Source organism: Malus sylvestris, chromosome 12, assembly GCF_916048215.2.
Source record: "Malus sylvestris chromosome 12, drMalSylv7.2, whole genome shotgun sequence".
NCBI lineage: Eukaryota > Viridiplantae > Streptophyta > Magnoliopsida > Rosales > Rosaceae > Malus > Malus sylvestris.
In genome coordinates this window covers 13,853,177-13,867,229 of record NC_062271.1, presented here as the reverse complement: position 1 = coordinate 13,867,229, position 14,053 = coordinate 13,853,177, and the positions used below count along the sequence as shown (strand labels likewise).

At 37.1% G+C, this 14,053-nt stretch overlaps 1 protein-coding gene across 1 annotated transcript; it reads right to left on the bottom strand.

Annotated features, from left to right (window-relative positions):
- Nucleotides 1–10,581: 10,581 nt before the first annotated feature.
- LOC126592042 (la-related protein 6C-like) lies at nucleotides 10,582–11,978 on the bottom strand. Its single transcript, XM_050257805.1, has 2 exons — nucleotides 11,574–11,978; nucleotides 10,582–10,959 (listed from the first exon to the last, which is right to left on the bottom strand). Exons 1-2 carry the CDS (start codon nucleotides 11,892–11,894, stop codon nucleotides 10,954–10,956), a joined length of 327 nt encoding a protein of 108 aa, XP_050113762.1. The 5' UTR covers nucleotides 11,895–11,978; the 3' UTR covers nucleotides 10,582–10,953.
- Between the last annotated feature and the right edge of the window lie 2,075 nt (nucleotides 11,979–14,053).

Below are 14,053 nucleotides of genomic sequence, written 5' to 3'. Positions count from 1 at the left end.
TTGTACATGAATCGATTTCCAATTGCTTTTCAATAAACTATGATGCTCAACACCCCAGATTAACTGTGATGCACAAATTAACCCTTAAATTTTCCTTTACTCATTGAATTGGATGAATGCATGCGACAACCCAAATCATTCTCTAAAAGTCCCCTATATGAATGCATAATAGAGATACAATAAGAGATCATTACGTTCAATGAAAATCATAAGTGTTGACGAGGCAATTATAACTATGAATGCATGATACAATTGCCAAGAATTCAATTAACGCAATTGTGATAAACAACCTTCACTACTCATGAATATAAACTTGTAACGATTAGGTGAAACTCATTTATATTCTAGCATCTAATTCATGCATGAAAACTAAGTATGCATCCTTAATAAACATACAAGAATTAGTTATGAATAAAATAGATAATTGAATTGCAATCACAACTTATCAAATCACAATTGGAAGAAATCAATTCAAATCTCAAGCATGTTCATGGCTTCAAACTTCCCCCTAACTAAATAGGGGTTTAGCCACTCATAATTGCAACAAAATTAGAAAATAACAAAGTAGACATAGAACGCAAGAACGAAGTACACCTAAAACGCTCCAAAGTTCCAAGCTTGAAACGCCAAGGACCTTTGTTTTCACCACCTTGTTGTAGCACAAGTGTCTAGGATATGTATGGATATATGGATGGAATGGATTTGCACGGCTAAGAGATGAAAGTGTATGGATTGGTGAGATGTAGTATGGCTAGATGAATGGATGGAGGTCACGGCAAGGAAATTGTGTTTGTGAATAAAGCTCTTTTGATGGATTAAGATTGTTCTTAGGAAGGGGAATGGTGGATGTATTTATAGGCTAAGGAGATGACCACTTCAATTCCTTGCATGTGCAGTTTGTATGGGTGTGTGATGTCCATGTTTCCCTTTACATTTGCACACACATGACCTCCATCATTTCAGCCACAAATCAACCCATTTTCTGCCCATGTGTGTGTGTTTCCTTTGCCCATGTGTGTGTGTTTTTCCTTTGCATTTGCACACACATGTTCTTCATTATTTCAGCCAACAATCCACCCATTTTCTGCCCATGCCGTGCCTTTCTTGTTGTGTGTGTGCTATCCATGTAGAGTGTGTGTATGCCCTCCAACCTGTGCAGTTTGCATGTGTGTAGCTGTCCATGTTTCTCTTTTGCATGTGCATTTCCACTTGCTCCAAAGCCAAATGAGTGCAATCATAACCCCATTTCCTGCTGAGTGTTGATGACAAAGCAAAACACAAAACAAGTGCCTTTACTTTCTCATTTTATTAGCCAAATCTGCGTAGCCTTTTTCTAAACCTTTCAGTGTTACAATGCCCATAACTTCTTCTAGAAAAATGATATTAACAATCCTTAAATTGCTCCAGAAAATAGACATCTGTAGCTTTCCAAGAATATAAGGCTCATTCTCTCATTCATTCTAAGCTGTTCGTAACATGCTTCCAAAGTCAGCTAATCTGCACAAGCAGTTTTGACGAATTTGTTACTTAATATCTCACTTGTGCTACTTTTCTTTTCTTTGCTTGATAAATCACACAAACACAAAAACATAGTAAATAGCTCAAAAATATAAGGAACTAACTAAGAAAAGACAAGTGAATTTTATGTAAAATATATATAAATATGAGCTTATCATAGCTAGAGGCTTTTTCTCCACACATGACATGTATGCAAATAACTTGATTTCCAGTTACTACTTCATTGAATTATGAACGACAATGCTCCAAATTAACCGTGACATCACTAGTTAACTCTCAGATTTTCCTTGTTTTATTGGATTTGATGACATAATTCGACAACCTAAAACATTCTTCAAAAGTTCCCTACATGACATCATAATAGAGATACAATCAAAGATCATTACGTTTAATGAAAATCATAAGCATTGACAAAGCACTTGCAACTATGACATCATGTCGCTTATGCTAGGAATTGAACTTAACGCGATCGTTTATAAGCGACCTTCACTACATGGGAATATAAGTTTGTAATGATTATGTGAAACTTCCTTATATTCTAGCAACAGATTTATGCATGCCAATTAAGTGTCAACCCTTAATTAACAAATACAAATAAGTTATCAATCAAATAGTTAAGCCAATTGCATTCACGATTCAAGAGTTCATAACTGGAATTTATCAAATTATAATGCACACATAATCATGGCTTTGAAATCACCCCTAGCCAAGAGGGGTTTAGCCACTCATATTTACAACAAAACGAAAGGAAATGAATTTAAACATTAGAAACAAAAGAAAGAACACACCTAAACTCTCCAACGATCCAAGTTGGACAGCAAGCACGTCCAAGCACTTTCCTTCCCTTCCTTTGCTACAGCACAAGGTGTTGGTGAGTGTTTGAAGGTTTGTTTATATGGAGGAATGGATGTAAAGATGAATGGATGTGTTTAGATGAAAGTTGTATTGAAATGGGGTTGAATGATCAAGCAAAAGCTTAACTCTATGGCTGCCACACACACTTCCTTTTATAGAGGAAGTGCATGGCAAGGAAGGTGAATTGGTGGTGTGTGCAATGATTCAAGGGTGAAAATGAAGTAATGATGCAAAGCATGGGGGGTAAAATAGAGTGGTGTTGCAGCAATGAGTGCAAGGAGTGGTGTTGAAATGATTCAAAGGTGAAAGTGAAGTGATGATGCAAAGCATAGGGGGTAAAATGGAGTGGTGTTGCAGCTAGGGAACATGAATGATTGTGCACATGGTATAGAAAGGAAAGGGAAGTGGAATGGTGCAGAAATGAGTCAAAGGTGCAGCAAATGTCATGATGCACGGCATGGGATTCCAAAGGTGGTGGATGGTGCATCAATGAGTGCATGTAGTGGAGGTAAAAGTTGTATGAAATCTGATGGGTGAAGGGAACAAGGAGTGTGCATCAATTAAGTATAATGATTCAATGTATTGATGCATGAAATAAAAAATAATGAAGGGGACAAGGGTGGTGCACGGCAATGAAGTGTAATGAGTGTAATGGTACATGAAATGAGTGCAAGAAATCTGGTGCATGAAGGGGACAAGGGTGATTATGCATGGCATGGGTGGAAAGGTGAGTAAGTTGTGAATCAATGAGTGCAATGAGGTGAAAGGATATTGTACACATTGTAGACAAAGGAAAGGAAGTGGAATGATGCAACAAATGAGTCAATGGAGGGAACATGGATGATGATGCACAGCATAAGAATCCAAAGGGAGTGCAATGGTGGTGCACAGCAATGATGGAAAGGTGAATGGTGGAGTGACATCCCTTTGTGGCTGAGCTCTTTGTCATTTTTACACTAATTCTTCTTTCTCTTTAACACATTCTTAGCCTCTTTAGTCTTCAATTTCGTCCATCCACCTTGCTCCATGCATATGTTATCCATTCCAAGCCCAAAACTGCTCCAAAATCCACCAAAATGCATCTTATTGCTTTATAAGGCCTATGGACCTACAAACACACGAAAATAGCTTAAAATACATACTTAACTAAGAAATAACAACATAAATGTATGAGAACAAGCTAACTCAGTCGCATAAATATGCTCCTATCAGAATGCTTCATCCTGTTTGTTTGTTTTAACTCATGTGTATCAACATATTTGTAATTTCTCGGAGATATTAATAGAGAAGTTTTATTTCATTCAATGTATTGTGCTAAATACTATAAAACATATACTTTACTAAGATATGGTACTTTTGGACCAAATATCAATTTATCTTTACCCTCACGAAGATAAATGATCATTCTTTGTGTCGACATTATTTGAGTATTTAACTCATAATCTTCAATCCATATGATTATTTTAATATCATAAACATCATGGATAAGATTCGTGTTGGTAGATTGTTTGATCAACAGCTTGAGACAATATTTCTCTCAACACTTTATAATCTTTCTTGACTCTTCAGGAGTCTCAATTTAATATCATCAACTCTTCAGGAGTTCTAATTTAATGTCATTGACTCTTGCAAGAGATTTTAGTATATTGCAACAATATCATAATGATAGTACTCACTAAGGCAATTTATACCATCCTTTGGTATTGAGTACATATTTTATGCTTTACCCTTCGAGGGCTTACTTCAAGCAATTTGAATCCTTAAGGGATTTTCTACACTTCATGACACATTTTCCTTTGGAATTTATACAGAGCAATTTGCTCCCATGTATACTTGAGGGATTTACTTATGGAGATATGATTTGCGCGACTCACAACCCTTCGTATATAATTCTCCATTCATATGAACTTGTTTACAAGAGTATAATTTCAGGTTTCAATACCTTGTGTCATATCATGTGAGTGTATTTCACTGTATTACAAATGCCCAATGTAACCTCCTTGGTTCAACATCTTTTGGCTATTTGTATTATATTCAAATATATAGGTCCATTTTTCCACGTTCTTACAAAATTGTAATGGAATTGCCTTTCTCCATTTTTTTGGCCAATTATTTTTGTTGACGAAAAAGAACAGGACTCAATATCAACACACCTCATTGATAAATTTAGTAGCTACTACTTCTTGAAGGCACATAATATTTGTGACGACCCATCCCAATTTATTATATAATTTTCTCCATGAATGTGTAAAGTGACGAATATGCCCTCGTTGGTTAAGTGACGTGGATGTACCTGTGCAGATTTAAATTATTTTTCTCGCTATCGTAATTAAATCGTACTCGATGTCACGAGCACGTTGTTGCGAGTTAGGGCCGAATCAGAGTAGTAACGAAAAAGGTTAAGAACAACTGAATGCATAACTGGGTAGAATTAAGTTATCTTTCTTTTGTGTGTTGATCCAAGCTCAACACTTATCTACCCAATTATTTAGGCCCTTATATCCAGTGGCCCAATCAGAAAATATTTATTTTCTTCTTCAACCCAGTCAGACACATGCACACACATGTACACTCTCCTTTTTTATTCTTCTTCTTTCTTCTTCCTTTGCACTGTGACACACCCGCACCCAAACCCATCAAAATCTCACAGATCGAATGTGAGCTTTACATCATCATATTCCCCTTGACCTCACGAACTCAGTGATACCATTTAACCGTTGAACGAACGAGTGTAACTCGAGAAACCAAAAGCTCCGACGAGGAGTAAGTTTACTCTGTCGCGATTCCGTGCTAGTTTACGGAGTCTTAGGACCTGGAGAAGTCCCCACGCAACTTCCTTAGAACTTTGGAGCAAGTTTGGAGTTGTGTTGACATCGAATCACACAGTTTTGAGAAGTTCCAGTTTTGGCCGGAATTGTCGAGGGATTTTCCGACCGTTTTCCATTGGATTTTGGACTTCTAATAGGTACGAACGTGTTCTACTCCTCAAGAGCTTTAAATTCCTGTTAACTTTAACAGAATATTCTAACGGCATTAGGTAACGCCGTTACCATTTAATGGAATGTTCCACCTATTTTGACAGAATATTCCTAACGCCGTTAGGGTTTCCGTCAGTGTGCCGTGCACGTGCCTTGGCTGGCGTGTGACAGCATGTTCGATGTCCAAAATTTTTTCTAAAAATTTGTGTGGGTTCATATCATCAAGTAGATCATGTTCGTATATTCAAACCTTACATTTGAGCAAACTATAAGGAGTTATTTCTGGATTTCGTATATGTGCTAATTAATTAATGTAAAAATAGTTGTATCGCATATAAGTCAAACGTACCCCGAGGAAGAGCGTGGACAAGCGAAGCTAGGGGTTATGATCCTGCTACTTATCAGTGAGGGCATTTGTTTTCTATATATACACACACACACACATATACGGTTTCTAGAAACATTTTTATATGGAGTTATGCTTTGCTTGCCATGTCATAAATAAGTTACATTTTAAATATTGCATTGTTACACTTGTGAATTATATTGTGTGATGATGAAGAGACTCAGGTAAGCTTTTGGTGAGTATTATGTGAATGAGTGAGTTGTATTGCATTAGTATGCATACATTTATTTAGAGCTCATCATGGCTGCACCTCGGTATTAGTGCTCCCTCATGGGGCCAGGGCCAGCCTTCACGTGATTGTTCACCTCCTGCACCGCACGCTCACCTTGGATCCAAGCCTGGTGCTTGTCGTACAAACCACAATAGGTGGTTCCGACTCGTAGTTGACCTGCGATTTATCGCACAGCCTTCACGTGATTGTAGCACTTGAGTGTACATATTTATACCCAGCCTGTCGTACAGGTCACACTAGGTGACTCTGACTCATGTGCTAACCTAGGTTGATGAGCTATAGATCCAGTCGTACAGGTCACACAAGGTGACTCTGATTGGCATACTATTTTATATTAGTTGCACATCTGGTTTACATCTTTTAGTGCTGAAATATTATGACATGGCATATCTCAGTTTTCGTTGGTCTTGTGCATTGGATTTCATACCTACGTAGTAGTATATTCTGGAAACTATAAGGGTTTTACGGAGAGGGGTTATTATGTTCATAAAGATAAATACGTTTTCAAACGCTTTGTTTTTTCCCACTCACCCTTCTGTTTTGTGCCCCTCCAGGTTCTAGGTAGCTGTTTATCTTTAGTGTGACACGAGGACTACTCGGCAATTTTGACGTTCCATTAAATAATGTAGGGATCCTCTCCCAGTTTGTATAATTAGTGTTTAGTTAGTTCGACTGCACTTTCGTGTTACCTATGCTTTGATATGTGTGTATCATATACTTGATCACTTTCACACACTTATATATTATCTCTAGTTAAATAAGTTTAGTTTTGGTTTTTATTTATTCACATTTTCTTATTATTATCACTTCTGTTGATCACTTGGCTACGCCACCCTCACGTGACGGTTAGCATGCCTCGACTCCGGTCGGGGTGTGTCAATATTTATCCTTCTCTTCACTAAAACTTCTATTAATTTCATAGATTTTCCTGTTAAGATTCTTATATTTTATGTTCCTTGTTCCTAACCGCATTCTACTTTCTTGAACTCTACTTTCATTTTTTTTTTTTTTACGTAACCTGTCTAGTAAGGTCAAAATACTTCTTCTTTTGCATGTTTGGGTAAAGTTGATGTCAGCAGATGCTTCTAAACAACTTTGAGTGGAGTCGTTCAAAAAGAAATTTTTAGAGTGGCCCTTGCTCATTTAACACTGCATTGGAAATACAACAACCCTTACTCACTTATCATTGTACCCGTGTCACACATCACGTCATTTCTTGGTGTGGAAAAGAGAGAAGTTGTTGATTTTTTTTAAACCCTAAAATTTAAAAAGAAAAAAATATATGGAAGAGAGAGAGAGAGAGAGAGAGAATTGTTTTTCAAATTAGAGATGCTATGATAACATATGGATGAGGTTTGAAAAAAAAATAGCAAAAATTTAATTTGGTTGACAAAGAATTTTATTAATATGTAGTTTAGATTAAAAGCATTGTGCTGGAGGAGAGGTTGATTCCATATGCCCTATTAACCAATTAGTGAAAAGTGTCATGACAAAAGCATATAAGGTGAGTGAGAAAATAATTCAGATAGGTGGACACTTATGTTTCAACTCTTTAGTGTGGGTCAAAAAATAACATTGGGCGGGAAAAGATTAGGATCCTATTTCAAATTTTTATCGTGGGTAGGAAAATATGACGAGGGATGAACATAGGAGCACTTTAAATAAATAGTACCGTGGGCATTAAATGCTAAAATCAGTCTCCGAGTAGTTTGAGTGACTTATGAACACTTGAAAATAATTTTTTTTCAATTCTAACCCACTGTTTTAATCTTTCCCTCCTTTTTAGAGTAATTTAGAGTGAAAATGTTGTATATATTTAATAAGTAAACAATTAAGTTTATGAAATTACTATGTGATGCGAGACAATGAGTGGATATTGTTGTATAACTTTCTAATTGGTTGAGTATCCCCACAAGATTTTGCTATTTTAGCTAGCCAAATACCTAAAAGCTATTATAGCTTGTCCGTTTAGCATCAAGATGGTCTTGAATTTGAAAATCGATCAATGTAAACTTTGTTAAAAAGACTCTTTTGTCCTCTTTGTTAGGCTCTTCTTCTTGCTGAACTGGCAGCTTATGAGAAAATGAGTAGGATTCTCTGTCCTATTCCTCTCCCATTTCCTTCCCTCCTCTCATACTTTGCTTTTTATCTTTTTGTCTCTATAATAAAATCAATATAAGATGTTGACATGACTTAATCGTAATCGTTCAAATAGGAGGGGAGTGAAATTTTTGAAAGTTAAATATTTTTGAAATTCTCTCTTCTTAGCTACATGTAACTGGTGGAAAAGGATTGTGGTCGGTCATCGTACATCGTGCGTTTAGAAATCATTTTAAGCTTTAAATTTTAAATTAAATATAAATTTATCTAACGAAAATTGACCGTACTATGTACGATGAACGATCACGATCACAGGATCCATGGGATCCCCAACAAAAGGATCCGGCAAGGATCCTTTTTCATAGCTAGTGGCTCTTCAGTTTTTTAATTTAACTAGTAAGATAGTTATGGTGTGTTTGATTGGCTTTTCTAAGTTTCACTGGACTGGCTAGGATACTTAGACCGTGTTTGGTGCAAGTAGGGATTATGTTGAATGAGACAAAGTCGGACTCGCCGGGATTAAACGCTTCGCTAATGGGCCTTAGCGAGACCCCCCAAAAAGGAGATGTTAATCCCGTCTCCTACACTTGCTTTGCTTCATCTCTGGCTTGTCCAGGACTCCAGTATGCTTTGTATCATCTTCATAGCCGTTCGACGATCGACGACAAACCTGCATCGTTGTCAAAACGCAAATCCCCAAAAGATAAGATATTTGAAATAATGTTGTCGAATGAGCACTGCTACAAGCGCAACAACAGCCAGAAGTGTCCCCAATCCCCCCTTTAACGAAGGCGCTGCAAGCACAAACCACCACTTCAACGAGATCAGACCCAAAATCGAACGGACCTAGGCCAACCAAGCTCGCCCATTCAGGATTCCATACCCACCGAACAAAAACTTGAAAAACTAAGCTCGATTCTTCGTTTTGCAGAATTTCTTTTTGGCAATTAATCTGAAAAAAGAGGGATGAGAATGAGGGCGTGGGACAGAGAGAACGAGAGAGATAAAAGGGAGAAAAAGATGGACTGATAGAGGCTTTCAGAGAGAGAAAAGGTTTTTTTTAGAATAAAAAAAGGTAGAATTAATTAATATAATATTATTAGATATGAATTAAAAAATATAATATTGTAGCTTTGTAACATCCCACATCGCCCAGGGGAGTTGATCATGTAAGCCTTATATGTATATTCCCATCTGTACCTAGCACGAGGCTTTTTGGGAGCTCACTGGTTTCGGGTTCCATAGGAACTTCGAAGTTAAGGGAGTTCGCGTGAGAGCAATCCCATAATGGGTGACCCACTGGGAAGTTCTCTTGTGAGTTCCCAAAAACAAAACCGTGAGAAAGTGGTCGGGGCCCAAAGCGGACAATATCGTGCTATGGCGGAGTCAAGCCTGGGATGTGGTGGGGGCCCGGGCCAGGATATGACAATTTGGTATCAGAGCCAATCCTTAGCCGGATGTGTGTCGACGAAGACGTCGGGTCCCTAAGGGGGGTAGATTGTAACATCTCACATTGCCCATGAGAGTGGATCCTGTAAGCCTTATATGTATATTCTCATCTCTACCTAGCACGAGGCTTTTGGGAGCTCACTGGCTTCGAATTCCATCGGAACTCCGAAGTTAAACGAGTTCGCACGAGAGCAATTTCATGATGGGTGACCCACTGGAAGGTTCTCGTGTGAGTTCCCAAAAACAAAACTGTGAGGGTGTGATTGGGGCCCAAAGCGGATAATATCGTGCTATGATGGAGTCGAGCTCGGATGTGGTGGGGACCTAGGTCGGGATGTGACAAGTTTGGTATTATCCTACTTTTTAGTTCGACACTGCACCAAACGCTTCACTAAGTCAATCTAGCTTAGTGTAGTCTAAGCCAGTCTAGCTTAGTCCCTGAAGCTAGTCGAGTCCGAGATAGTTCGGTGCAACAAACGCACCCTTAACGTCTTGGACTTGAATTTTGGAGAGTTGTGAGCTAAAAAGCAAAAAATGCTCATTGAGCTTTGATAATATAGGGATATTATTCAGACTTTTTTGCTTGGTTTGTTAGACACTTAAAACACGTAATGTGAAATCACAATAATACATTAATGATGGAAACTTACCAGTCATGATGTTGAGATGCATGTTATTCGTTTGAACGTGAAAACTAACATTGCAGTTTGCATTATCAAATATTTAGTTGAGCTACGTTTCGACTGTACTTATGTGAAAAAATGTCACTCTTGCGCAACGAAATTTTCAGAGGTTAAACAATGTTCGTACATGTAACGGTATGATGCCAAACAAGAAAAAACATAAGGTGATGAATCTTCATATTATGTTCACTCAAAGGGGTGGGCTAATATAATCAAGGAAAAATGGGAAAATAAAAAAATGGGATAAACTAGTTAAATGAGCTTAATATCACTAGCATTGTTTTGTTTTGGATTAGATTGGACTTATTAATCTGATCAAACATGGGCTAAATATGTTAAATTTGAATTTAAGGCTAAATAAAAATGGTAAAATAATAAAATTAAACATTTAAAAGTAAGGTATTGCTAGGGAGACTTAATTTATAGACAAAATTTGCAAACTAAATTATGTGTCACCAATAAAAATGAACACATTTATCCAGTGGCGGAGCCAGGAATTTAAGACAATGGGGTCAAAAGTTGAACTTCCATTACTAATCACACAAAGCAAGCAATTCCAAATTCAAACACTGCCTTGATGTTTTGTTTGTCATTACCTTGAGAGTCATGGATGGCTCTCCTGAGAAAAGCGCTCTCGTCTTTGATAGGGAAAGATTTACAGCAGGTAGTATCCTTTTGGCCAAACCAAGAATGTCGCCTTCTTTGAGTAATAAATCACACTTCTTTTCGGTATTATTTCTGTGAAGCCGAAACAAAAGAATGAGCATTGGATACAAATGAAGCCCCCTAAAACAAAGAAAAGAGTGGCGAAAGGGAAGATCAAAGGGCGAAAAAATGACTAGGTACTATCATGGTCCAGTCCTAATTGTTTAATGACTATGGTCTAGTCCTAAATGTTAGAAGAATTTAACATCTCATGCATTGCAAATTTGAAAGAGTGAAATGATGGCTTATAATTTCTAGAGGATCTCCAACTATTTAAGACATTTCGATACAAATTTCGTTATGGTACATCGACAACATTGGACGAACGCTTTCAATGGCTTCTTATATTAAACTGGATAAGATCCACAACGAAAATCCTATAACCAAAAGGATGATCCTAGTTTGCCCAACTTAACCCAAAAATCCAGACATATATTTTATCGAATTCCTTAAAAAAATATACAGATCTACGTACATAATTACGCAAATTGAACACATAGGTAACATTCTTTTGGCATATTGAACCCATTACACATCCACACAAAAATCAACCTGGTCAATAGTCTAGATTCACAGTCGACAAACGATATTTCCTTGATCAACAAAACAAAAGGAATAAAAAGAATTAACAATCAAAGACACATCACCTGCTTGATGATCTTCTGCTGAAGATCATCCAGGATTGCGTTCTTGGACCGATTGGAAAGCGGATCGATATTGGGATTATTGGGGATCAAGTAAGGATGCAATTCTTGGTCCTCAATGTAAAACCAATCAGGGGAAGCAGTGTCACCAAGAAAGTGAAAGCGGGGGTAGAAATAACCAGAAATTGGCATCTGGGCATGTGATCTTGGCACAAATTCAGGTGCCTGTGCATTGAATTTGAACGATGGACTTCTTGGGTTTTCTTTCACCTCCATTTCTGGGACCTCTTGGGTTTTTTCCCTAGGTGGTTGTGCTTGCGCCATTTTTTCGCCATTTGATCTTCTTCAGTCCTCTATTTCAAGTACCAGTTCTGCATAAGGTTATTGGGGTCAAGGAATCCCATTGCCCCTACCTTGGCTCTGCCCTTGGTCACTCTTATTTGTGATGAGTGAATCCTAGATATTAAGGATTTCTAAGAGGAGATTTTATCGTATATGACTAAGACGTACCTTCTCATTTTATAAATGCCCCAATTTTTTATAAAAATTATCAATTATAATAAAAACAAACCCATCTATATAGACTTAGATGTCCTAAATGTTCTAGGAGGATCCTTGCTGAATTCTCCAATCACATCCATTCATCATACATCATGTGGTCAGAAATCATTGTAAATTTTTTTATTAAAAATTGAATATAAACAGTACCTGACAAAAACTGGCCGCACAATGTACGATGAATGAATGTGATTGAAAGATCCCTAGAATCCTCACCAAGAGGATCTAGTGAGGATCTTCTCTCCTAAATATTAACTTGGACTGTTGAAAAGTGTAATTTATACCGACGGTTGAAGTCGAGGTCACTTTCATTGCTGTCGTTGTCGGAGCTGTGAAGGGCGTCAATGTTGAAGAGACTGAAAGCGGTGAAGCGGGTGGCAGCGATCTGCTCTTGCTAGCATGGGGGGATGGGGGATAAGACAAGTGTGGTTCGAGGTGGGGGATGGGGCTGCTTGGTTTGAAGTAGGGGGATGGGCAAAAAGGATCCTATGGATCCTCACATCTTATCTGCACAACGTACATGAATGGATAGGATGTGAGGATCCGGATGGGAACCAAATCCGGGGGATGGGGCTGTTGATAAAATAACCTTATTTTATTATTATTTCTTTAATTTTTAATTTTTTTAGCTTCAACGTGGGCTCTAAGACGCTATGTCACGATTTACGAGAGGGTTTGATAGGAAGGCTAACAAAAGTACGAAAGTTTCACAAGTCTCACTTTAAACATAAAAGTAAGATAAAAAAACTTGATGTATGAAATTATGAAAATCACTAAAGGGAAAACCACATAATGTTGAATATACCCCACATTAAAATTTAATATTAAATGATTTATATACTCTATCATGCAATGACACTTTCAACCTTATAAGGTTTAAAATTTTAAAAAAAATACTAAATACACTCCAAATCACTTTTAACATGTATATCACAAGATTATTTATCTTCTCCAACTCTCTAAACCACTCCCACTCTCCATTGTAGAACAAAAACGTAACTGATGAAACTACAAACACATTGATTGAGAAAAATTATTTTTGACAAACGGAACATGAAATTGATGTTTCGGAAGCTTCATCTTGTTCAAAATGTACTGTCACAGGTGGATGAAGGTTAAACTTCATTAATGAAGGTTAAACTTCATTGGTGTTAGATTACAGTCATCCCCTTCTTTCGCAAAGATGATAATGGTGATGCTATTTCACAAAAGCCATGTTCTAAAAATAATTTACTGATAAGATAATACTAAATTGCATTTGTGCTTTCAAGAGACAATTTTTGTATTTACAACATTGTGTTTGAGTATGATATGTGATGCATAAAATATCATTTAGTGTGCATCTCAGCCCAAGACCAATACTTTATACTGCCGAATTTAAATACCAAATGGACATAGAGAGCCTAAGCTCCTCACATCATCATCTTATTTCCTAAATTATCATTTTTGAGATACAGCCCCTCGCAAATCAATGTTGATTAGATGGAAAAAAGGTTAAGAAAAAAAATTCAAACAGATTGCTCTACATCTATATGCTCTTAACCCTCTCTATTGTGTCGAAACTTATGTCCTTTCACTTTTGTAAGGTTCCCCAAGCAGCTTCTACTTTCCTCTATTTGAATCCTCTGTAGCAATAAGAAAATACTTGTATGACATGAATAATTTTGAACGGTACATAGCACAGACTAAAAAAATAAATAAATAAAGAAAAGAACGAAATCATTGTGAAGAGTGTGAGGTGTATGAAGAAAAGTGGGATGAATGGAGAAAATGTAAGGTTTATGTTGAGTGTGGAGTGTGAGGGCGCTTATGGAAAATTATGTGAGGATGTATTAAGACAAATTTTAATTGAAAAAGCAAATGTAGAGTTTATTAAGAATGTAGGATGTATTCAACAATGTATAAGTGTTAATATAATAAGCCTA

Bases quoted from the DNA above. Each gene is read 5' to 3' on its own strand.
- LOC126592042 (XM_050257805.1), bottom strand. From the start codon at position 11,894: ATGGCGCAAGCACAACCACCTAGGGAAAAAACCCAAGAGGTCCCAGAA.